At 42.1% G+C, this 26,922-nt stretch overlaps 1 protein-coding gene across 1 annotated transcript; it reads left to right on the plus strand.

Moving 5' to 3' along the window:
- The first annotated feature begins 344 nt into the window (after nucleotides 1–344).
- ISX (intestine specific homeobox) lies at nucleotides 345–26,922 on the plus strand. Its single transcript, XM_056482272.1, has 5 exons — nucleotides 345–920; nucleotides 8,421–8,669; nucleotides 18,974–19,125; nucleotides 22,986–23,102; nucleotides 23,772–26,922. The coding sequence occupies exons 1-5, from the start codon at nucleotides 749–751 to the stop codon at nucleotides 24,006–24,008; spliced, it is 927 nt and encodes a 308-aa protein (XP_056338247.1). The 5' UTR covers nucleotides 345–748; the 3' UTR covers nucleotides 24,009–26,922.

A 26,922-nucleotide genomic window follows, 5' to 3' on the forward strand; every position in this document is an offset into this window, starting at 1 on the left:
ATCTCTTTTTCTCTTGCGACTGATAAGATGGGCTGATGTTGAAAAGCACCTGCTTGGAAAGTTCAAAGGGTTTTCACAATAGAAGAAAAGAGAATCTGAGCCAAAGCCGATGGCTAGGAGGGGTGGCAGAAGGAAAGCCTGGGAACTGCTGGTGGGGAAGCTTTTCATATGTGACACCTCCTTGTATGCAAGAGAAGTTCACAGGTTGTCTCTCTTGCTAGTTAATGGCCTGATGGGCCAGCATTTGTCCTGCCAATTATTTTCTTAACTCCATAATGGTACAACTCCAGTGGGCTTTTTGCAGGTTTCAGCCTGAAAGCAGAAAAGTAACATAACTTCCCCACAAACAGGATTTACCAACAAGAGGCAACCCTTCCCAGGGCATTTTTCTCCTGGGTCTGCAAGGAGCACACCTCCTCCTGGAATGGCAATACGATCGTTCAGAGCTCCGTAAACACGAGAGGCAGGGGGAATGCTGAGCACTGGGTGGGGTTGGAAAGACTTTTAACCCCCACTTCCAACAGTGCCCTGGCCAGACGCAGGAGTGCAGGTGCTGGTGGAAGGTGACCAGCAGCGAGGAGCAGGCGGGTGTGTGGGCTGTGGGTCGCCTCTGTTTCTCCTCCCAGCGCTGCCGCGGGTGCCCCGGGCACGGGTGGGGAGGGACACGCACCATCCCAGCCGCTTGTGCCCCGGGCTGTGCGGGACCCAGCGCAGCACCGCAGCGCTCCGCGTCCCACTGGGCAGGAATATGACGGACCCCCGGCTGTGTGCTGGACACAGGAAGCCCAGCCTGTCCTTTTCCATTGAGGAAATCTTGAAGAAACCTTCTGCCAGCACTGCCCTGCACGGTGAGACCAGAAACAGAAGTAGCTACGCTGAGAGACCTCCGTCCCTAAAAGCAGGGTCACCCGTGGCCTTCAGTAAGTACCAGTTATAACACTTAATGAAAATGCTCCTTGCTTTCTGATCCCTAAGGCTGTCAGGTTTAATTATGTAGAATTTTTATCCTTCAACTTCTGTAGGAATTTGGGATTTCCCTTATCAGCTACAAACCATTCATTATACATACAGAAATAGTATTTTAAACATAATTTGCTTTCAGCCTCACAGTAGATTGGACTCTGGGGTTTTTTACGTTGTAAAGCCCCAATGTCATTTGAGATGTGAGTATGCAACCTGAAAAATTATTTCAGGTAGCTCTCTTGAGTGAGGAGTGCTTATTGTAAAAAATACAATCTTTCCTTTTAAAAAACAATACTCTTGTTATCTGGTAGGGGGGAAAAGACAAATAAATCCTTGCCATAAGAAGGATGGGTGTTCAGACTCAGGAAGCAAGCCTAAGACTGCTGCAACTTAACAAAATTTTTGCAGTTTTCACTTAAATCAAAGTGGTATGGAATTACAGCCAGATCTCATATCAGCACCCTTTTCTGATGGTAGCTATAGTTGTGTTAGAACCCAATTGCTAGAATAAGAGAAAGCATATATGTTTAATCTTTTTTTTTTATCATAATGGACACTAGTTCTTTCATGAACTAAATAAAAACAGCTAGTAGAAAACTTGCATTACTTTGATCTTAGCAAACCAGCTAGTGCATTAGACTTTTCAGCTTCAGTTTCCACAGTTTAGTTACTCTGGCCTTGAGTGAACTTTTGCCTCCACAGAAATTGTCTCCTTTTGTTAAACAAGTAACAACATCCAGCATTTTCTGGATTTAGTATTTTTTCATATTTTTCAATCTGCATTTTCCATGAAAAAGAGATATTTTATGTATACAACCAGATCAACTTAAACAAAAAATCACCTGTAGTTTTGACATAGATTTTTCACTCACTTCTCACTCAACTGCTTTCAACAAAGCTTAATATTACACGTCATTTTTGTAATATAGAGAAACCCTTTCATGGATCAGGACCCCATTTCCCATTTCATCCAGGACACTGGATGAACCACCCATTAGTAAGGGAGAGAGTCTTTCTCCAAAAGCCTGTCAGTCCAAGAAACCGTTGTCTGTTTGCACAGTTTCATCTCTTTTTATGTCCAAACTGGACATGGACCTGGACTGGAAAGCAAACAAGACCTAATGATGAGGGAAGCTGCTTAGTTACTATTAGTTATTGGGGTTGGACTCAAGCACCCTGACAGTGACTCTCAGTCATGCTTTGCACAAGATTTGGACTTCTTTTTGTTCATCTGTGGCACAGGATAACTGGTCTCCTCGCCATGTGGCAGTCAGCCCACCATTCTCCTCACAGCATTGAGGCTGAATATACCACTGCTGCCTTTGTGCCAGTAGCTTTCCGTGGAAACTTGCCTATGAGGAAGAGAGATAGCATTCTGCTGGTTTTTCCCAGAACCATAGGATAGCTGGGGTTTGGGGGGACTTCTCCAGGCCATCTGGAGGTACAGCTTCCTGCTCAAAGAAAAAGCTGTTTCAAAGATAAAATGAGGTTGCTGAAGGATTTGGCAAGCGTTGCTTGCCTGTTTTGCCACTGGTACTATTGGAGGAGTGGAGCATTTGGAGGTTTCCTTAAGCTGCTTTTGCCAGCTGGAACTGGACAGCCAGTCCTGAAAGAAGCAAGAACTTGGCAGTTTGTAGGAGTGGACGAGGACATGGCTGATGCTGCTGCTGGTGCAGTGGGGCCCAGGTGCCAGGTTGTGAAGGGGGAGAAATGCTGCTGTGAGCTCTTGCAGTGTGGTTTTGTATGCTGAAAGTCCTTTCCTGAAGGCCCATGGCAGTCACTTTGTACCACTGGATCCAAAGTGAGACAAAAAGCACCACTGAAAATTCAGTCAGTGCTTGTTCACTGGACCACAGAACTGCACTTCACTGAGAGTGTTCTTTGGGAACAGAGACAGGACCTTTTTATATTAAGTCTTTTTCACAAGCAATATGTTTGAAGCCCAGTTTCACTGGGTGTCTTGGTTAAGTGTGTCTTGGCCACTGCAAGCACAAGGGTCTGACAAATCTGCATGCACAGGACATGGTGGGTTCCTGGAACAGCACTACTGCACTGCCAGTGCAACCTCACCCCAAGTTGCTCCACTTGAGCATACAGTTTTTAATCTTGAAAGCAATGCAGGCAGAACCACCAGGCCTTGCCTTTGGCTTTGCTTCACAACCTCCACACCAGAGAGAGACTTTAGCTGTACCAAGAGAATATAATGACTCTTCTCTCCCCTGCTAGGAAGCAAGGCTGGATTCATAAACTTAAGGGAATGTAGAATATTAACTAATGAAAACAGTATATACATGTGAAGATTCACTTAATTGTTACTGGAAGTGGGAAAACAGGAAAGCTGTAGAAATCTTCCAAAATGTTGTTGTACTTTGTTTTTGCAAGTGATCCAGGAATTTTTTTAAGAAAATGAAAACAAAACTTTTTCACTATTTGTTTCTTACCTGAGAATGTGGTTCCTAAGTTTATTACCCTTTGCTTTCTGAGCAGAACTGTGATGTATTCAGATAAATTATATTTATTTCAGAAGTGCAGTACTGTGTGCTGTACATATTGGGATAATTGCTATATTCCATCTAAGTCGTTCAGCTTCATACCATATAACACTGTCATTAAAAAAATTGTGTAGATAATCAGCCACAACTAGTATGGCTCAGTGCTGGCCAAGGTCAGGGAACTGAAATGAGCTAGGGAACTTACTGGAAATTCCAGGATGGGATACAAATCAAGCTGCTTTTTCATAACAGTTCAGCAGCAGCAAAGAATGAAGTATTACAGGTTAGGGCTTAGTTATATCTTACTATGGATTTTAAGAACATTCCCACAATCCCATATGGTATTTATCTGAGCAAAGACATGATTCATATGAGAGACAGAAGGATCCATATGGTACCACACAGGCTACTATAAGGTAAATACTGAGGCCAGAAATTACCATCTGATGTAGACAGTCTCAGTACTGAGACCACACTTGTCCTGGAGTCTAAATCTAGCCATTATGAGCTGAAGAGATGGGTAGGACCAGGGGAGCAGAAGATGTAGAATGTCAGAAATTGTTTGACTTGGTGGTCTAATGTTTGGACTTGATGATTTTAAAGGTCCTTTCCAACCTATGGTTCTAAATGAGATTCCCAAGAAAACCCATGGGTGCTGGACCAGATGACTTCTAGAAGTTGCTTCTAATAGATTATTCTGAGTCTCCAACAAAAAGGATGTTGTGATGTACAGCGCAAGCCTCTCACAAAAAGCTGGGGTTTGATCATATATGGGAAGATGTCTGGGCCTGACTCCTAAGTTCTTATGTTTTTGTGAGTGTAATTCCAGTGGGACTTGGATTAAGGTGTTCAGTGTTCTCTGAAGTGTTTGGCTTCCCAGTTGCAGTGTTAGTCATAAGGGAGTTCACTGCACAAACACAACAGCTAGCAGACCTGGAGGTGCAGTTGTTGAAGCCTATTGAAATCATTGAAAGACTCTTGTCAAATTAAAAAACAATGGACCAGAAGACATTTTAGTGTGCAGTCTGTGCTTGTCCTCTCAACTTTTTGTCACAAAGCCTAGGAAGGGTAAAGGAAGGAACACAAATGCCCACTGAGTCCTGATCTCTTCCCCTGTGCCAACACTTTAAAACACAGAAGAATATCAGGCCCATTTCAGAAAAAAAATTGTTCTGAAATTCTGGTAACCTGACTTTAATGTGCTTGAAATGACATCTGAAGTGATTTGTTCATTACTCCCCTGGTTTCTGCCAGTGAGGTTTCACCAACAGGAGATGTTTTATCAAGTCAGGGAAAGCTTGGGGATGAGAGTGTTACACCTGGGAAATTAATAGTGAAAGCAGTAACAGATAGGGTAATTTCGTCATTCTGCCTGTTATGCTCCATCATGTTAAGGATAAGCCAATTAATAGGAATACAACCACCACTTAACACACAAATGTTAACGCACAAATATGATGATTGTTCACCTTTAGCAACACTCCACCCAGCTTTATCACTAAAGAGGAAACAAACTGAGGGAATCTAACTGAATAGATACCATCTGGCCAATAAGACCAATTCACCCCACCTATTACAAGGAAAACCAATAAACCTGGAAAGCAAAAAAATAGGAAAGAAAGAAAAATATGTAGAAGAAATAGAAAAACAACACAATACAAATATGCTTTTGTTTCCCAGTGATAGACTCTTCCCTGTTCACAGCCTTAGTAAGACCCTAAAATCATAAATCTTTTGCCTCCACAGGTCTGTCTCTCTCCAGTGATTACACAACAAGGTTTAAAATGGAACTTAGGTCATCTGAAATAACCTTCTGCTTTCAAAGTGAAACCCTACTATCATGCCTGAAATTGTCCACCCTTTTCTATGCAACTGAAAGTCAAGACAAAAAGCATCTTGAGCCACAAGTCAAAGTAATTTCTGTGCATGACAGTAACAAGTATCCCATGTTGTGCTAGGCTGAAATGTCATTGCCTTCCCTGGGGAATAAAGAAAAAAAAAAAAAAAACAACACTAAAGAAAACTATATTCCCTGGAGGAAGTTTTGCCCCATGCCAGTTCATAGCTATTTTTCAGAGCTGCCTGCTGGAGTCACATGAATGTGTACCAAAAAAAAAAAACTTAAGGCCTAAAGAGCAACCACTTGAGGCTGTCTCTTTTCTTGGTGAGAACAATACCAGAGAAGGCTGCAATGCAAACAGGATTGGGGCTTCTAACTCTCAGCTCTAAACTCAGTATCATCTACCTTCAAGCTTATCCTCCAGAAAAACTCCTTAATTAATTTAGCCTATCTTTAAGGGTTATACTTCTTTGATCTCAAACAACAGATCCTCCCACTCCTTTTCACCAGTTCACAGAGACACTGGCATTTTCCCATCTGTCTAGGATTGTCTTCCATTTCCTCCCCATTCTTTCTACTTCAGTCTGTATCCGTGCTCTATCTGTGCTTATACATAACTTGTGCTCATCACTGGGGAAAGTGAGCATCTCAGGGAAAACTTTAGAGGAGGAAAGTCGTATATGAAGAATAAAGACTTGTGAAAAGTCTTCTATAATTTAGAAAATACTTATGTCATTCTTAGAAAGCTGTAATCACTCCCCATAAGAGCACCTTGCTTAGGTATCCTTACATTTTTCATTACTGTAGGATAAAAGCATCATCACTTCTGTAAGATATTAATTTTCACAACATCACATCTAGCACAGGAGTGCAACCAGTTCTTAATTTAGGGATGAGAGACTGAGATAGAAATCCTGAGCTAAGAACTTATGCCAGTACTCATATGCTCTGATCATGTGTTACTTAACCCCTGCCTCATTCTAGTGGCTATTCCCAGGCCTGTCCTTCTCCTTTATCCCACAGATATTATTCAAAACCTCAGCTGTTTTTTCACCAGAAAACTCAAAGTTAGTTGATAGTAAAGGAATAAAATTAGTCCCATTTTGCACAATGTGCCTCAAACACAGAGGTGGGCCAGGTTTTTAAGGTCCATATGACTGTACATACGTAATTGGAGATATTTTAAATAGATAACATTTCATTTGAACAATTATTCTTTATTGAAATGAAGCTTTGGCTAATTTTTGGAGCTCTTACAGCTTTGTTTTCTTCATGTAAGTGTCAACCCTCTATAAAATTAATATTGTGTGGGCTCTTAGTGAGGGCAGAATCAGAATTGGGTACTTTGTCTCCAGATGTTATAATTATCATTGTTCCAAAGCTGCTTTCAAATAGAAACTTGTTTGAGAAAATAAATCTCTAACAAGTCTAAAAAGTTAGATGTTTTGCCAATGCCAGAAGTGACAACATATACATATACATATACATATATATATAATATATATATACATAAAATGTGTATTAAAAAGCAGAGTCTCTTCTAGTAAAGCCTTTAGTGGTTCACACCTGCTGCCATTTAGATATGAGAAGGGAGAAGGGACCACCCACAGGTGCAGCAAACCCCAGAGCCTAGATGTGGGAGACTGCTCAGGAGTGCAGTCCATTATTACATTAGGATCTTAATGTTTTTTGGCAAGAACAGCAGACAAAACTGTACTGTCATATTTGCTCCCAGGCCATGCAAACTATGAAACCTAAATTCCCCAGTGGGTATGTTGTGTTTATGTGTTGCCTTTCACTCTGGCTTTCCAAGCAAAGAAATCTAGGTGGGATGGAGAACTAGAGCAAATTCTAGGTTTGCCATTAAAGCAGTGCAAACAAAAATGTCTTGTCTCTGAAGAGTCAACTCAGCCATGATTGCAGCTACCAAAGGCAGCGCATCAAACACTCAGCATCAGGGTTTGTGGCAAGGCTGTAATATAGAAAAGGGGGGTGGAGAGTGGGGATGCTAACAGCCACAGATAGCCCCTTGCTGTAAACCTCAAGGCTTCCCAGCATGTTATATTTCAGTGCATGGCTTTGCAAGGTCTGCTGACATTTATAAGGAGGAGTAAGAACTCATATGACATTCATGAGGGCAGAAAAGTCATCTGGAAGATCTTTGTCCCTGTCCCTGCTGGACACTGAGTTAATGGTATTAGTAATAAGGCAACACCAGTGGCTCCTGGGGCCAATTTGCTAGCATGTTGGGTCAGATGTCCTAGCACATGTCATCACTGGTTGCTGCTGAGGTTACCTTAGAGATTGTTTCTAAACAATCCATGTCCATGCTGAAATCAAAGCTAATGTTACAGCTGTACTTCATGAAAATAGGCCAACACACGCTTCTCCTGTTTGTCCTGTCAACAAGAGCATGCAGGTGATTTCACAAAGATGAATTGGCTGTCAGTACCTTCCTAGATATCACCAGTGTCACCTGTCACAAAGGCAGAGGGGAAATGCTGACAGCCTGGGCAAACGCTGCCTTTAGAATTGTCCACTGCCTAGACTGGAGCAGCAGGCAGCCCAGATGGAGAGGAAAGGACAGAGGGACCTGAACTGGTGAGGATACTGACGTTTAGCCTATTCTTTGGATCATTTTCCTATAGGGTAGATGTACCTACAGGAACATTTAAGAAAGGACCAGACTTTTAAAAACATTTGGCATCCAGCAAATTCCACGGCAATCTTGTTGACAGATTTTCAGAGTAGCTCAATATCCACTTTGCTTCCAAGTTCTTCAAAAAAGGCAGCCACTAATTTGGATACTGACAGGAAAGCTGAGATTTCTCGATCTTTTGGTTATGTCTCCTTGTTTTTACAGTCCTTTTTTAAAAATCTCTCATAAGGATCACTGAAAGTTGTGAGGTGGAAGGAAGCAGAGAACAGGGTCAAATTCACCGAGATCCTGTGTCTGCAAAATGGGGTAATCCCAACATTGAAATACAGCACAGAAGGATTAGGGCCATTTTAAATATTCAGGTTTGAATGGTACAGTATCCAGACCACTTTTTTCACATAGACTGGAAGGTGTGCTGAATGGTGGCTGTTTTATTCAAAGCTGACTTGTGCTGTGTCCTTCACAGATTCCAGCAGCCGGAGTCAGTCTGACTGTGACTTACCTTCAGCCAAAATGCTTCTTCCCACCACATGTGCTACACCCATGGCCAAAGCAAGGAGAGTGCAGGCAACTCACTGCAGAAGACCTACTGCAGTGACACCTGCAGTGTCCTTCCTGGGTGAGGACACAGGACGTGAACGTCTGGAAGGCAAAAGAAAACATGAGGAAGAGGAAGATCAGCTATGTGGTTTCCCAGTGGACCATTCACTTCATGGTGAGTGCATTTATATCCAGGCTTTCCCTTTCAATGCCCCAAAACACAGCTGTTATCTTACAATTGTGTATATGGCAATACCAAGCAGCAGACATCACAAATGTTTCCATTGGCTGAGTCACAGTAGATGGTCATAGCTCCTGGATGAGTCACAGAGATGGTTCTTCATTCTTGCCATCAAAAGATTGAAGAGCCACAATTTGAGCTGAAGTTCCAGCTCAGTCCTACCACCTCTACCAATGTTAGTGGTAGGGACTGCTTTGGGTGTTTATTTCTCTCCTGTGTGGGGTGTGAGGAGTTACCACAGTCTGAGCCTCACTGCCAGGATTGTGCAACGCCCATTTCCTGGCAAATGTGCATTGCACAACGTGGAGAGGGAGGCTGGTGAATAAGCCGAGTCAGCTCAATGTGTTCTGTACACCTTGGACCCACTGTACAGGTGATGAAGAGGTCATCAGCATGCACACAGGCAAGCTGGCGACATGCTGTAGATCTGGCAGGATGTGTCAGGCATTATTTTCAGTTCTGGTTGTGTTGGTGAATCTGCTAATTTAATTAGTTATGAGCACTGGTAAACAGCCGTCTATCTCTTAGCCAAAGCACTGAGCAATACAAGAATCCTTTTCCAATATGTTGCACAGACTTTAGACTAAGCAGGATACGTGGTACCTGAACAAGATAAGTTCCTAATAGACAGATGGCAATTAATTAGCAGCATGTGACAAAAATTTCTCTAAGTTCTTTGAGTTTGAGGAAAAGTAAATACAGACATCCATACTGCACTCCAGAAAACAGGTTTTTAGGAGCAGCAGAAGAGGTTTTTTTGCATAGTTTGTTTATTATTTACTCCAGGGAAAAGAAGACATTTCCTGTAAGTCCATTGAAGATGGCAGATATGGGGTTACTCAGCTGGCTTTCCTGAGATCCACACATCATCCTTGCTCCATACTCTGCAAGCTGGCAGGAAAACAACACTTTCTGTGAAATACATTTGAAAGAAAATCCATGTTTCTGCCACTGCTGCCATTATATACATGAGTCTTGTGACAAGCTGCTGTCACCTCTTCCTCCTGCATAAGACAGCCATCAGTCTTGATGCAAGGAGAAACTTGGTCAGATAGCTGGAAATTTTAGCTTTCCTGTGCCCTGTAAACTGCACACAGCTCATGACAAAAGGGCTAAAGCATGTTGTCTCCTCATAGAAGAGCTAGGGATGTATGTATCTGGCTCTAAGTTGCCTCTGAGTATGAAAGTAGAATATTCACATATAAGGGAGTCTCCAGCCAGGAGGATCACATCATAGATGGGAGGTGGCTGTCCTGATTTGGCACTTAGCCTCATTGACCAGCACCATGGTGGGTATCAGCCTCATCAGTAAAGCAGGGGAGGAAGGATGTAATTATCTGCACAAAACTGAGCCAACATGAGCAGCTTCCTTCAATGGCAATGTGCATTTTAAAGGCATTTTAAACAAAATCCCTCTGTTCCCTGGTCGCAGTGAGGTTTTGAAGCCAAGCAGAGGTTTAATGATCTGCCACTTCCTAGGCTATTGGTTCCTGCAGTTGCCAAGCCTTTGATAGAAACTGACTGGAGGAGGAGGGAGAATCCTGAAGCACTGGATTGACATTTTCCCCATGGTGTGCAAACAATGATGTTTTGGATCCCACTCATGCACTGTCATTCCTAGCAGAAGGCCTGGGTTTAAAATACTTTCCTGTATCTCAAGTTTCAGCCTCCTTCCACTTTACATTATGGGGGAAGAGCTGGTGGCTCTTTCTCTCCTGCCTCTGGCTGTGGCAGATATCACCTTTCTCAGACAAAGTCAGCAACAGCACCTGCAGGAAAGGTAGACTGCATCATCCCTGGAAGCAGTCTGTAGTCCTGGTGACAGCTCAAGCTGATAGCAAATTAACTTCTGTTGATGCACCTGTCAGCTGTGGGGTGCTTCAGACCTGCTTTTGGCATGGCAGCTACAGGTCAGTGACAGGTCCTCTGACTTGTGTATCCATGGAGGTGTCTCCAGGACCTCCCTCACATCCACACCCACAATGCCTGTAAGCACTCAGAGGAATAGCACCAGCCTCAGCAGCAGGAGACCTTTCTGATGCAAAAAGACATCAGAAGCCCCGGGCGGGGCATTCCCTCACCTCTCTCTCTCAGCACGTGTCTATTGATAGAAAACACCTTTGTGATTTGTGAGGAAGGGCCCTGGGCTCTGTCTAGACACACACATCTGTTTAGTTGTTAGGGAACAGAGGAAATCAAGCATGCTATACAATCACCTTGGAGGCAGGAGAGCTGGGTTTTGGTGCTATTTTGTATGGGAGGAGATAGGTGAGGAGGAGGTTTGACAGCAGCCTCCTTCATGGGCATGTGGTCTGAGATAGCAAGAGCACCATGACTGTGACCCTGAGTATGGATTTTGAGCATATTTCCAGAAAACCCTGTAACAATTCCCTAAAATTTTCTTTTCCCACAAAATGGCTTCTGCCACTAAGCGGTTTAGAAGTGCAGTGTCATTTAAGCTAAATAGATTTATGCCCTTATCACAAACCACTTGCAGGAAGCAATGCCTCTTGTACTTTGAACTTAGAGGTTGCATTGTAAGCAAAAAAAGAAGAGTCTTCATATGCTAGAGACATGCTGACCCTGGCATTTAGTTTTGCTAAATCCTTATTTAAATTTGGGTGCCTTCATCCTCAATGCTGTCTGCTTTCACCTGTGGCCTTCTGCATGAAAAGCTTAGCAGAGCCTTTTCAGAAAATCTGGATTCTTGGAAAGCAGCATTGATAAAGCCCCTTTTAGAAGCAGAAACAGCTTTGATAAAATCTGTTTTAGAAGGAGATCATTCTAAGGAAGGCCTTAATTTGGAGCTACAGGTTCAGACTTTCTTTGGGCCAGCTTCTGTGAGACTGCAGCCCCTTGGCCAGGTGCAGCCACCATCCCTGCCAAGGTATTCAAAACTTCAGAGCAAGCAGGGCAAACTCTTGTGGTTGTTGGTCAGCCTCTCAGCAGCCTGTCTATGTAAACACCCAAATCCTGAGCTCTTACTTTCCTTTTAATGACTTCTCTCTGCTCTGTCTGACCTCCATGGGACTCAGCTTGCCAGTTCAGAAGAGTGGAACACTGGAGCCTGAGAGGATAGCAAACCACATGTCTGCCTGACACGTGGCAGCTCCTAGTGGAGATTGCCAAGTACAAGATCCCAGTCTAGTTTGGGTCCTCCTGGGCATTTATTTTGCAATGTCTTTTACACATGCTGGGTCTGACTGTATACCTTGTGCAGGTGTGCACTGTAACTACATCCAAAGGCAGTGTGTGTGTGTGCCCAGCATTGCACACAGATAATGGTTCTAATTTTCTGCTCAAGCAAAGGAGCTGTTGGTGCCTTGGAGAAGCCAGGTAGCAGCATTACCTTCAGACACTGGTGGATGTCCAGTCTTGTGGGATTTCTTCTCTGAGCAGTAATTCAAGGATAGCATAGATCATGCTTCAATAAATAGAGCTGGCTCCTAATTCCACCAGAAACTGAGGGGTTTAGGCTGTAAACCACATGTGGTTCAGAGGTTCATGTTATTTTCTGCAGCTCATGTCTTCATTATTTGCTCTAGATGAGGCTGCCCTAATGAGTCAACATCACCCAAATATTTCCATAGCAGAAATCCTCTGCACATTGCTGACTGGGAGCTCAGGGATGTTTTTATTAATCTACTTGTTTTATTGTTATGATAGCATCTCTGATCCCAAAGCATATTGATGAATTCTGATGGCAATTTTCATAAAGACAACAGAAAGTATAGAGATAATCTCTATAGTTCTGGAGGAATTCCAGTGTAAGTCATGTCCTCTCTGTACTGCTGCCAGTTGCAGACATCCTTAACTCAACGTTTATGTTTTCTCTGAAGTCATAAATTCACTTGTGCTGTTAATTTGTGGACAATATGGTCACATCTGTGAAACAGCGTGGTTTATCTCTCATGGAACAGTCTTTTCCCCAATATGCTGACTTACCTTAATGCATTTTTTAAACACACAAGAGACAATGGTGCTCTGTGCAATCACAGTCCCAGATAAATATCGGCTGCCCAGGGAATGTGAGAAAGGGCAGAAGCATCCCATTGTCCTGCAGAACAAAAGGAAACAATTTTAAATTAAAAGGAAAAGCGGGAGGGAAAAAATGCCCGTATATATAATTTGGCTGCCATTAGCTGTCTTACCAGCCTTTTGTTTATCTGTGTGAATAGTCCCTGCAGCCCTGTGTCTCTAAAGTGCAGTGTTACTCTATATACACTTGGAAATGCCCCAGTTCATTGACCTTGTTTTGGTGGGTTTCCTTGAGACATTGTTGAAGGCTGATTCTTTTTTTCCCCCTCTTTGAAGACTGACTGTTTATAATGACACCCTGGATAATAAATGAAAACCTGAATCCTTTACTCTCACCCTTCAAACTCTGTTCACATAGAAGTCTCACTGCTACAAGTAAGAACCGAATAAAGCAAAGCTGTCAGCAGCTGGGGACTATCATAAATTCCTTTTGTGTTGTTTCTTCATGGATTTTGGGTTTGGATTTTTATTTATTTAAAATGTTAACATTCAATGCTTTCCTCAAGCAACTTCTTCTTTCCTGGGAATTTTGGATCCAAAGGGTACCTTACATGGGACCCAGAGGTTAATTTGTTCCTTCTAGTTGAATCTGTATAATGTGACCACTTGTAAAGCTGATGGCACATCATGATTTATTTATTTCAAAGGTCCTAATGAGTATTTATTTGCTTCTCCAAATTGTCCTAGAACTTTTCAATAAAGTCCCAGGATGTGGTACTGTTAATTACTGTTCTTTGAGACTGAGGGCAGGTCTTTTACCTGTTGTTTTAGCAAGCCCTTCATGCTTAAAGGGAAAACAGGGAGGCAGGGATGTAAATAAACATTCCTGATTGGTGTCTAGATGTTTGCAGGTACAAATAACCACAAAGAGCAGGAATAAAGAAGAAAGTAGGCTATCTGTGCAAGCTGCAATAAGCTCAGCTTTCTCCTTGTTGCAAGTGGCTTGTTTCTCACAAGGGTTTTGGATCAGAGAGTGTGGGGAGAGTGGTGGGGAGCCTGTTCTCTTTGGTGAGAGCCATTATTGGCTTAGGCTGGCCTCTGGTTTTAAGGCTTTTAAGGCAAACATTTACTGAAATTAATGTGTCAAGTGTCAAGCTTGATATTTAGCTGAATGGGGAATCTACACATGTATCTACCCCAAATCCACACTGGCCTGAAGGAGTTCATGAAGGTGCAGGCCCTTTGGCCTAGGTACAGACCTGATGCTTTTCTTCATCCATCAGACTGTCTGTGCCAGAGTGCACACCATCATTTTAGGCAGCAGTATTTGTAAACACTGTCATCACTTTGCTGGCAGACAGGAAAGGTTAAATTCACCAGGGGCTCGCGTTGATGGTGAGCACTATCCTCCACAACAAACTGTCTGCATGAATGGTTTCATACTTACTGTCTACTCCTTGCCAACTCCTCTGACAAGCAGACTTAAGGAACTCCCCTGACCACCACTGTACAGCCTGCTTGAACAGGTTTCTAGTCTGGCATTTTTAGCAGTCCTGCTTACACCCCCTGAAGTTCGTACCTCTCTGCATTTCAGTCTTGCTGTCAGGTGATTAGGCACCATACTCAGCTCCAGCAGCTCTACATCATGGAGTTTTGGACTGAAGGGAGGAGGTCAAGATTTTAAAAGTTTTAAGTTGTGCATCTCTGAATTAACTTTGGCAATGCCTGAACAGACAGCAGCTGGATGCTAAATGCTGTGTTTCACTAGCAGGAGGCTTTATCTGGAGCACATTGTACCCATCCAATTAGGATCAGTCTCACTGGCTATGCCAGTCCTTCCTAGGCTGAAAAAACACTTTAATAAAGATTAGCCACACTGCAATACTCATGCCTAAATATTACAGAACAAGCTCTTTTGAAAGCCATGAGCCACCTCTTTAACTAGGAGAAGGACTAGGGCACACCCCTATACACAGACAAGCAGTTTTGACCTAATGCCATCAGCACTCTGTAATAACTGGTGGTTTTTGCTATGGGGCTGTCTGCCATGAGCAGAATGTCACCACCAGAAAACAACATTCAGAAAATCAGTGAGAAGGAACTAGCTGGAAGACTTACATATCTGAATTACAAAGAAGAGAGAGAGAGGAACTTCTCTGAAAAAAAGCAAAAAAAGGATGAAACAGAACTTAACCAGATATAATGAGGCTCTATTTCAACACACCTGAGTTTCTTTCTGTGAAACAAATGATACAGTCAACTTTGTTATGCAGAGAAAAATGTATTTCTGAGGATATATAGCTAAAGCCACTTGCTTGCTTACATAACTGCTTTCTCCTTATCAAAGAAGAAACAGAATCTTTGGATCTGGCTGTCACATACTGTGAGAGGGTGTCTGTCCAGAAATGACAAAGAAGATTGCAGCAAGATAAACTGATCCTAGCAGTTTTCATCTCCCTGGATTACCGACTTCAAGGCAAATATGTGCTAGTACTGGTTTCCAGCCCTTCTCCTGCATTTTTAATTCCTTGTTCCTCTAGTGTATGGCCCAAGTAGGCTTGATATAGTCCTAGCTGCTTCTGGGGTAAGTGCAAATGAGGGGTGCAGTTGCAGAGATCTCACTGAGGCAGCATTTTTCTGGCTGGTTCAGATATCCAGCTAAGAAACAGCAGTGCAAGGTGTACCATAGGCTATTTGCCTACTACAAAATGTAGTCCAGAATAAATTTGCCCCAAGTATAGTATTACTGCAGCTGTGCAGCTTTTACTTTACAAACTGCAAATGTTAACAAACTTTTACAAGCAGTAGTCATCAGTATTGATTTACTCCTATCTCAAATTTCTTGAAACTGTGTTGTACTGGACAGTGGAAATAAGCTGCAATATGCTAAGCTAAAACTGTGTATATAAGCAATTGCAAATCAGATGCTTTGAGCTGTGCTTAGTTTAAGGCCTTAATGCCCCAAGCTCTCTTACTTTTTAGGGAAGGAATGATGATGCTTTACTTCATGTGGTTATTAGGAGGTCAGAGATTACATAATAAAATAAGTTGTGAAAGGCCTCTGGAGACTATCTTGTCCAACCCTAAATCTAAGCAGGGCCAGCTTAAATCAGGTGGTTTAGGCTTTTGACCAGTCATGTTCAGAGTGTCTGCAAGGACTGAGACTTCACAGCCTCTCCTGGCCCACATCAGACTACCCTCATGATTAAAACATTTTTTTGCCTGTTATGTAACCAGAGTTTCCCTTGCTGCAACTTGTAGTCATTGATCTCATCTTTCCACTGTGCACCTTCAAGAAGAATCTCTATTTCTACAAAGTTCATATGTTCCAACTTTCTCCAAGTCTGACCTAGTAATAAAGCAGATCTGCAAAGGACAAATGAGCCTGATACTGAATTTAAAGGAGCTATACTGCTTTATCAGCATGGGCAATCTGGCCCTTCCAATGTCAACAGTAAGGCAATGTATAGACAGCTGTATCTCTAAGCATCTGAAAATGCTGACATATTTAGCTGCCTCATATTTTCAGGCTTGGTTTCAGCAGTCAGCTAACCTGCAAATGACTTTCATGGAGCATAAAAGCACACTTGAATATCCCCAGCTTTTACATAAAAAATAGCTCAGGAAACTCAGACAGAGTTTTATTTCCCCGGAGACTCTAGAGCCACATTTGAAAAGCCAAAGTTACACTTCCAACACTTCCTAGTCTTACATCTTCCACCCACATTCTTTATTAGACTGTATTTCTGAATGCTGTTGTTTGCTATGGGATCTCTAAGCTGAGGTCCCAAGGCAAAGAGAACTATCAAAGCTATAGTCAGAAAAAGTTTCATCTTGCAAGAGAAAATGTTAACATAGAGTCCCAGGTTTCTTGCATTTCTTAATAGATTTTTTTTTTTTAATTAAAAATAGAATGACTGATTACTTATTAAAAAAAATACACTTTTCTATATTCCCTGCTGGCAAATCTTTGATTAGTTCACAGGAGTCTATTTTGTTAGCAATTTAATTTCATATCTAGTCAAAATCAAAGTTTGTCCTTCAGTCTACTGGCACATAACTGACCTCATGTTACTGTATTTTGTTCAATCTGATGAGTTTCAGCTTTGCAAAGTCTGGTTTCTGTAGGACTGGCACTTCTGAGCACTGTGCAGACCGTCCCCTTACATAAGAGTCTTGTCTATAACACAGTTCACCTTTCCAGAAGGAAAAATATGGAGGCTTTAGAGTGAACTGATAGGGAGTTTCTTTTGCTCATCACCACGTTATCAGGGTCATTTTCATACCAGAAGCTCATGTGCCTGTTCTCTCTGAAGCCATGCTCTCTTGTGCTGGACATTTCTCAGGTGCCAGCAGGACATAGTAGAATATAGAATATAGTAAGCTATACAGTAAACGTGAGGTGAAAATCCTCCTAACAAGAAACAGCATTATGAGCTGGGAACTCTGTCTTATCTACAGGAGATGTGGTGTCCTAATATTTCTACTGTCAGCACTGATACTCCACTTTTCTTGCATATAGCAATGAGCCCCCTTTACAGGAATCTTCTGAGAATGTTCAAGTATATGTAATTAGGGCTTCTTAGAAGGTGTCCTTTACACCTTCAACATAAATGCACATGAATATTTCTTGTTTTAAATCTCTGCCCCAGTAGTGCCAGCAAGATTCAGTGAAGATAAAGTTTTTCTCTCAAGTCTGAAGCCAGTGCTGCTGTTCAGTGAATAGTAGTTGGATAGGCTGGTAGAAAGTCTAATGATGCAGATTTAACTGTGTTGTTATAAGGCTGTTTCTGAGACATGGTACTATTGACAGTGTTTATGATAAATGATGCTCTCAGTTATTCTTGCATGACTGGCTTCCTTTCAAAGTCCCCAAAAGCTTTAGAAAAGATGAAATATTCACAATGGTATCATGTCCAGGCTCCTTCCTACCAAGTTGCTGAACAGAATATTTTGATCCTTATTTTCTGTGTCAACAGAGTCTCAATGAGGTTTCAATTACAGAATGAAAAACTACATTTTCTGGTTGGCACAGAGCCCACTTTATACTGGCCTAGGTGTTTAGTTACCTTTCTACTGTTTTAGCCCTCCAAAGGATGCTAATAGCTGAACAAAAGGGTGAAAAGGCGCCAAGTCTCTTTGAGGGGCTAAGCTAACCTTGTCTGGTTAATTGTTCCCATTAGAAAGAGTGTGCCTCTAGTTACATAGTATAAATTGTTAGTTGTCATCAAACCATGGAAGACCAAAAGCAGCCATTCAAAATAGCAATTTTCTCTTAACAATATGGTTTCATTGATAATTACTTCAGGTCACTGAGTAGCAAGCTCAGAACAGTCACTAAAATAGTATTAGAATTTTTATGCACCTCTCAGATGCAGCTTTCCAAGCTCAGTAGAAAAAACCCTGTGATTCACAATGCTTGGGGCGTGGCTTTTTGTGCTGGCCACTCAGTGTCAGCTGGAAGATACTTCATTTGTGCATCAGAGAAAATTCCAGCTTTGGGATAAGGCTGAATTCCACATTCTGCAGCTGCTTTTTCCCCTTCCTTGCAAGACCTTCAGCATCATTTTGGAGCAACCAAGACCTCATTAAAACTTACATCAAGTGCTATAGGGAGTTCATGATCTAAATAAAATATCCTGGTGTAAGAGGGCATTTTCAAAACACAATAGGGAGGTACTTTTTGTGATCACACCACAACAGGTGAAGCAATGAAGTAGTCTAGGAAACTTCTTAGGAATTCACAGCACCTAAACTTCCACATGGGCTTTAAGGCCTTATTCTTAAGGTTAAGTTCTTTAGGTTAAGCTTGTTTAGAAAGTACACACAATGGTACAGTCAGAAAAATACCTTTTCTTTGCAACTGCAAAGTTAAAATGCTGGCTATCCCTGCTGCCATAGGAATGTATGGGAAGAGAACAGCAGTCAATCAGGGATCAATGGCTGGTCCAACACTGAAGGACTTTGGTGACAAACTCATTGCACGGCTAGTGTGGTTAAAATACACAGGTGTTTGTAGCTGTTGGCATGTGGTGGATCCGTGGAATTAGCAGGGCAAATGGACACTTTTGAGTCATTCCTTTAATGATAAAGAAGTTCATTAACATGGTCTGTTAGAGAATGTCAGGAGCCAGTCATCTATGATAAGTACATGTCTAGAAGGTGTTGTAACTTACAGAAATTGCTGCATCTCTGAATCTTCTTGTGGTCCTGTAGCCTTTTCCTGTAAAAAGTAATACATCTTTCCATGTTTTTCACAGCTGAGAGGAAAGGGAAACGAAGAATCCGGACAACGTTCACGGCTGAGCAGCTGCAGGAACTGGAGAAAATTTTCCAAGTGACTCACTACCCGGATGTCCATATTCGCAATCAACTGGCTGCAAAGATAAACCTCCCAGAAGCCAGAGTTCAGGTACAGTGTGCCTCCAAAAGGCTGTGCTCACTGCAATTCATTCATTATTTGGAGTGCATTCTTAATAGTTTATGCCTGGGTGGCAATGCTAATGAGATGTGACCTCTCTCTTACCCCACAGACAAGGCCAGTATCACTGCTCTCTTTTTACAAATAGGGAAAGAAGTATTTGACACCCAGCTGTGACTAACCAAATGGAATTAATCAAAGGGTTAACAGGAGCTCTAAGCATACTAAATGCATAGCAAATAGGAGTTACAGATGGTTATGAGCAACCTGTTGGACTCTGTAGCAACAGAGCAGCCATTTATGAAAATATTTATTAATCATTTATCAACCATTTATAGGCTAATATTCATACAGTACAAACTGTCATCCCCATCCATCTTCCACAGGGTCTCAAAAAAAGTGAAAATAGTTGCCAAAATGAAAGTGCTTCTTAGTGTTCAATATTTTGATATCACAGGCTATAAATGCCCTGGCTATAATTTCAGTGCACAGAAACTAATCCAGTTTCCCCCAGTTGTAATATAATGTTGCTGACTGAGCAAAAAAAAAAAAAAAAAATTGACCCCAAATTCTTACTGCATAGTAAATCTGCTAACATTAAAATTTATATACCACTCTGTGTGAGCATTTGGTGTTGTCTACCAGGCACCATAGTGATGATTTTTGCATGAGGCAGTTTATGCACTTGCCCCAGTGCTATAGTAATTGGTGTACTTCTTTGCATATATCTGTCTCTAACAATCAAAGTTCAACACAGAGCTGTTTATTGACTATGACATGCCTGGGACTATTGACTAGCCATGATATTATTGCTTCATCATTAGGTGACAGGGAGAATTAGACCTGCAATGCCACAATATGCCCATTAGCAATACCACTACACCAACAATGCATTTCCAATGGGATAAAACACAAGCTGGGCTGCCAGTCAGTGTTCTCCACAGAACAACGAATCACATGAAAGAACTGGACATGCTTCTGTTAAAAAAAAAATTAATTTGTATGGGGAAAAATAAAAATGAGTTATTATGGGAAACATCAACCTGAGATGTAAATGAAAGAAGTAGAAAGTGCCTCATGTAAGAAGTGCAAATGGCAAATTCCCAATTCAGACAGTGTTACACATGACACAGGAAATTCTGTCTTTGACCTCATCCTGGCTGATAAAGGGGAATCAGCCACAGAACTAACAATTAGCAGTAACTTAGGTTTAAGTTAAAGTTTTGATTGACTGCATTTGTCACACAAATCAAATAGCACACAGAGAATTTGCATGTGCTCTTGCTACTTTGAAATAATAGTTTTGATAAAGCTAAAAGCTTTGTATAAGTCAGATCACCTCAGAAATATAACTTAACTGTCAAAAAATGAAGTGAACAACCATTCAGTGGCCAAATGAAATCTTTGATAACTGTGAAAAATATCCTGAGCTCCAATCAAGGAAAATGTTATGATGGCTGTGAAACAGCTTAAGTGGATAGATTAGATTGTATAACTGCTTGTGTTACACAGAAAAATTAAGAATCCTGTATGAGTAAACATGGGAAGAAATTATAAAAAATAAATAAGCAAAGCAGGAGGGTGCAGGTCAAAGCTTTGGTCAGAAAAATTAAGGATCAAAAACTCAAAAAATTTTAAGAACGAAAAACCAAAATCCAAAGTGATCAATTATATTGATCTGTTACTTTATGGAAACAGTAAGACTGTCAAGGATAATGCATAAATGTCAAAGATGTTCAGACATAATTTCTGCTCTATCCTTGGAAATATGTCAAGTAAGGTGGCAACACTTTCTATAAGGATAATGTTGAATAGCAGCAGCTACAGACAGATATTTTTAAATCTACAAATCTAAGTAACTTACCTCCAGTGGTTCTCAAAAAGCTGCTTGAGAAGCATTTTGGGTCATCAGTGTTGATATTTAATCAGTTCTGGAGCATGAGAGACATTGCATTCCAGGGACCTTGAAAAGATCTAATATGTCAGTATTTAAAGGACAACCAGATAATGACTGGCCTGTGAGACAAACATTGATTTTTGGCAAAACTGTGAAAAGGACTGTATACTCTGTTAATGGAAAGTTAAAGAATAGATAACATATTTAATGCTTATCAGCACTGGTTCATGAAAATAGACACTGCCAAACTCATCTTCTTATGGTGAGATTATTAATGACAATTTAAAACTGAAAGAAGGTAGATTTACTTTGTGTATGAGGAAGGAATTCTTTATGGTGAGATTGGCAAGGCACTGGAACAGATTGCCCAGAGAAGTTGTTGGTGTCCTGTCATTGGAAGTGTTCATAGTCAGGCTGAATGGGGCTGTGAGCAACCTGTTCTTGTGAAAGATGTCCCTGCCCACAGCAGAAGTGTTGGAACTAGATCTTCTTTAAAAGATGCATTCCAACTGAGAGCAGTCTATGGTTCTATGATTTTGGGTATTTGGTTGATAAAGGTATGATATCTGCAGTAGACAGAGCATGAGGAATAGGTTTAAAACACAATAAAAAGAACTCACACTGGGAATGGAGAAATCATTTTAGACATAAGGGTGCTGGAGAGGTGGTTGGGCAAAAAAGAGCATTTTGGTCTGAGAAGTGTTAAAATCTTTGCCTTACTTAAAAAAAGTAAGTTCGTGAAGTGAGAACTTTATCTCATGTGCAGATTTTAGAAGGAGCACTTCAGAGACTGAATGTTGGCTGGAATGCCCCCTTTGCCCTCTGTCACTTTGTGAGTGTTAAATGGTGCTGTTTCACCATATAACTCCTGAATGGCAGAAAGGGAATGGAGCAGTTCATACAGACTAAGCAGTTTCCAGACACATGCAAACCCAGATAAACAACATTGTCCTCTCAGTAACCCCAGATACTTCTAACTATCAGCAATATAGCAGCTAACTATCAGCAATATAGCAAAGGGCTCCTGACATTCCCATTACTTCTTGGATGAGAGATGCAGAAATAACTGAGCTGCTCATTATTTGGCTTAAAATACATATGTATTTACATCCAAGAGCATCTGGCTTCAATAACTAGGGCTTTGTGTTCATGTGAACCACATGCTTGCATTCAATCAGCAAGTCCATTAGTGAGCTAGAAACTACAACTGAAGGGGGCTTCAACTTCTCACAGCAGTGCAGCAAGATGCAAAACTGCAGCTGCACAATAAATATATTTATGCCTCTGCCAGAAGGCAGACTGGTCAAATTAGCTGACAGATGAAAGGAACTCCCCAGAGAAAATTAGTTGTCTGCTTTCCAGTGCAAAAGAGATGGCAGACAACATGCTCATATTTCTGAGTGATCCCCTTGGGTCTTTCACTCAGGTCCTTTATGTGAATTTCCAAATGCTACCAGCTAAATATAGGTAGAACCCTGTTACTGCATGTCTGCTGGTGACACACTTTTATTGTAGCCCAACAAAACATCTAGGCAGATCTTTTCTCAGTCTATTCACTTGGAAACAGGGTGGAAGAGCTCTGTCATGAAATGTCACACCTTCTGGGGAAAACAGAATGCTGCGTGCATTGACCACTGCACAGCTTGGACCACAGAAGGATTTGCTCTCCCCAGACAGTCCTGGAAAACATGGAATACTGTCTTTCCTTGAACAGGGTGATTGTATTTCTTCTGTGAGCCACAGTAGAAAGCAGGGTACCACTGTAGTCCAGAGATCCCATATGCTATGCAAATGGTGAAAAGTGTTCTGTAAAACCCAGTGGTTTACTTTAGATTCAGCCCCTGAGCTCAATGGAGGTCAATGTTTTCTGATGCTCAAGAGTTTAGGAAAAGTAGTTGGCTGTAACAAGTTCCTCCTTCATATTCTGTACCTTTTCTTTCTTACCTTTATCCAGATCTGGTTCCAAAATCAGCGAGCAAAGTGGAGGAAACATGAAAAGTTTGGCAACTTTGGTGGCCTTCAGCATCTGACAGAAGTTGATTTTGTTCCTGCTCCCAAGTCAGATATCATAGTGAGTATTGGACACTTTGTATAAAGCCACTGAGGGAGAGCCAGCTATCCTTCAGAGCTAATCACTTCACCAGTAATCACATGGGACTATCCCAGACAAGGAGCACTGGAAAAGACAAAACTGCCAATATGATGGCAGGAGATCCCACCATCAATCCACTGATCAAATAATACATTTCTTCATAGAATTAAACCTGTTTCCTAAATATTCTGTGAGGTGTCTCTTGTAGGGTGGTCCTTCCCCATTTTGCTTCTAAATCTGTTCTCTGCAAATCATACTTTGATAGAGAAAGTCTTTATAATTGGAAATTTCCTGAAAAGAAGGACCCAAGACATTTGCAGCCACAAAGCCATGCTTCTTTACAGGCAGTATTGGTTAGGCTGACCAGCACTTTTTGCCCTTGACCTCTGCTTTAGCAGTCCAGGACTGTTATTTTTTAAACTGCCACACAGGCTCTTTCCCTGACAAGAGTTTTTTCATGTCTAGAAAAAAGGCTATTTTGCTTTCTATCCTGGGTGACAACACATCACTGGGTTTTAGGAAGTCTGTTTTTCTAAACTTTCCTTCTTAATTACTGAGCACCAGGGAAACAAATCGGGTTGATTGTAAATTTCATCTAAGTAGAAGTCCATATTGATTCACCTGAGACTGCGTTTTTATTCTTGAAAGGCTCCTAGCTTGATGCCAAGAAGGCTCTCTGCTTCCTTTCCTGCCATGGGATACTACTCACCCCTGCAAGGACAGCTGACACCTGCCTGGCTGCCCAGCTCGCTCTCCTTCTCTCCCTCCCACATGGAGCTGCTGCCCTTCCCAAAACCATACTTGCTGTTCAATGTCCTGCCCCCCTACAGCTCTCTGCTGCCCCACAAGCTGGACAGGAGCAGTGTGTGTGCCAGCTCCTCATAGAGGAGGACACGGGGCATGGGGCCTTTGGGGATGTCCCCATGTCCTCCGTGGGGGTGTGTGGATGCTCTCCTCAAACAAACCTGCTGGGATGATGGGTGGCAGAGGTGCCAGGTCACCGTGCTGGAGGAGGGCTGCCAGGAGCTGCTGCAGCCCTGTGGATGTGGGCAAGAGGCACCAAGGACCAGAAAGGAGCTCCTCATCTCCCTGAGGAGCTGGACACTCCATGGAAACCCAACACTTCAAGCAAGAGCCTCTCCCCTGCAGGACAGTGCACCAGGCAGCCCTGCAAAAGGACTGGGATTTTACTCAGCCACAAGGCATTGGATGGCCCTATTGCACTGGTGGCTTGGGGCAGGAAAGATGCCTGGGATAAAGTCTGCATAGGCCTAAGGTCCAGCCAAAAGTGCTTTTCTCTGCAGATTTTGGTCACTTTCCTCATACATTCTGGTCTCCATGTACTGGGCTGCTGCAAAGAACACGTTTAGGTCAAAAATCAAAGTTTCAAGATACTTTTTTTTTTTTCCCGAGTAGTCAACCAGGTGGGGGGGGAGGGCATGGTGTTGATTTGCTGTCTGTGTTTTTGAGTCAAATAAAGGGGACAAACACAATCTGAGCTGAAATATGACAGTCTGAACTCTGGATTTGGTACTGCAAGTCTCTGGGGGCAAGAGAATTCTTCAGCTGGTTAATTAAAATGCTTATGAGGAAGCTTCTCATTTTTTGACCTAAATTAAGAAAGCTCCAAAACTCCCCCAGAAACAATAAAAAAAGAGACAGCCTGAGTTTAATCTGCTAGGACTAATAGGATGATATGACCCCACAGTTTAGATTAATTGTAGATAAATAATGAGATCAGCCTGCCCATTTATGAAATATCTCTGTTATTTACATAATACTCATCCCCTTCCTTTTCTCTCCCCTGCTTATCCAGGGTCCAGTCCTGCTTCCACTAATGTCTGCACTGTATATCCTTATTCTTCCACAAGACCTTATCCTCATACCTGCCTGGATCTGAGTTTTCTATTGTCTTCATTCCTGTCATCTTATCAGTCACCTGAAGGATACTCAGGTCAAGTTGAGGGCTGAACTTCAGCTACAGCAAATAGCTTAAACACTTAACTGATTAAAATCAACACAAATGAGTTGTGGTGTTCACCTGATGCAACTTCAGATGACTGCATTGTAGCCACACACACACACCCCCTCTCAAGTTAAGGACCTTGAGCTTACTTTGAAGAAGAAAGAGTGATCACAGCGAGGTTCTGAATCACTCATTAGTGCAGTTTCTGGAACCTGACTTGTCCTTACGCAATGGTTATCTGGAATACAGGCATATAATCATCTAAAGCTAAGGGGACATGTCTCTGCACAATAGCCCAGGGATTCAGGCCAGCACCTCCACTGAGACAGCTTTTCCTGCAGGAATATTTCTTCAGCCTAGAGAAGGATTGTGGGATGATCACATGACTGTTTTCCTTGGTCAGGATATGGAGCAGCTTAGGATGCTACTTTTACATTTTTTAATGTTCTGATGTTTCCACATCGTGCCAGGTTGGACACACCAGTCCTTGGGACATCCTCAACTCTGCAGCTCTTCAGACATACAGGATTGCTTTGGGCAAACATATCTTAAACCTGGCAAATAGTTACATGAGGGAGAAGTCATCCAAGGATGACCACACAGGACATGAGTATAGAAATGTTGTCATAGTTTCATCCTAACCTTCACATAATATCAAGTGATTCAAATGACAGGGTTTCCAGGGCCCCTGGGGAACACTCCTGCAGTCTCACAGCTCCCCGTGACATTCCACTTGCATTTTCCATATGACAGCTTCAACCTTTAATCTTCCCTAAAACCCCTTGTGACCTGAACAATTTCTCCCTCTGGCTTGTGGCCTCGATTTCTGTTTTCACACTGACTTTTTGGTAAGAGAAAGAGTAAGAGAGCCCAGGGGCCTCTAGGAAGTTTTCCTTTTAAGGTTTCTATTGTTGTTTTGTGGGAGTAGCTAGAAAAGAGAGCTGGGGTTTTGAGGGGGTTGTTTACTCTTAAAGGTTTCTCTTTTTTCCTTTTTTCTCCTGTTTTTACCACGTGTTTTGATCACAGTGAAAAAGAGAGCATGCAGAGAGGGTGATGCCTACTCTGCAATTCCACGTGGGTACACACTAAACCCTGGGTCAAAAAAACTTTGATTTAAAGCAGCCAAACATCTGGTTCCTCATGCTTTTTGTCCTGTTCCCACTCTGTGCTCTGACCTGACTTTGCTGAGTGACTGTAAAATGTCCTTTCTCTATTCCCTCACATCTCCCCTTAACCTGGACAGTGGGTCTCACTAAGGGCCTGGTTCTGTTCTCTTGCTCTGCTTACATTTGGCCCCTGTGTAGCTGGATTTGACTTTGGTATGAGAAAACACTATCACTTCTAGCTCAGGAACCACCAAATGAGCCAATGTCTGTGCATCTCAGGGAGATCAACACAGAAGACTCGGTGTAAATAAGGGCTTAATTCAAAATAAAGTGATCAGTGAATTAATTCAGATGGGCTTTTATCCAACCAGGAGAGTTTGGCTCTTCCAAGAAGATCTGCTGTGACACTTCCTCCCTGCTTGTGTCCTTGTGGAAATCTGCTCTCTTCCTGGGACAGCTTTACCCCACTTCCAGGACATGTTCTTGCTTTTGCTGAAATCCATAATTTACAGTGTCTGTACAAAGATACCAGCACAGAATGATTTTATTTTGAAGCAGCTAACAATAAAAACTCACCTCCTGACCTCCTGAAGCCCAGCAGAATGAAGAGGGTGGGAAGGGAAAATGCCTTTCATTGCAGGTCTTCAAAGCTGGAGCTTCTGAAAGGACTCTGGAGTTTGATCAAAAATGAACCTGGTATCAAAGCCACAAGGTGGGTTTAGATTAA

This window comes from Oenanthe melanoleuca, chromosome 1A (assembly GCF_029582105.1).
Source record: "Oenanthe melanoleuca isolate GR-GAL-2019-014 chromosome 1A, OMel1.0, whole genome shotgun sequence".
NCBI lineage: Eukaryota > Metazoa > Chordata > Aves > Passeriformes > Muscicapidae > Oenanthe > Oenanthe melanoleuca.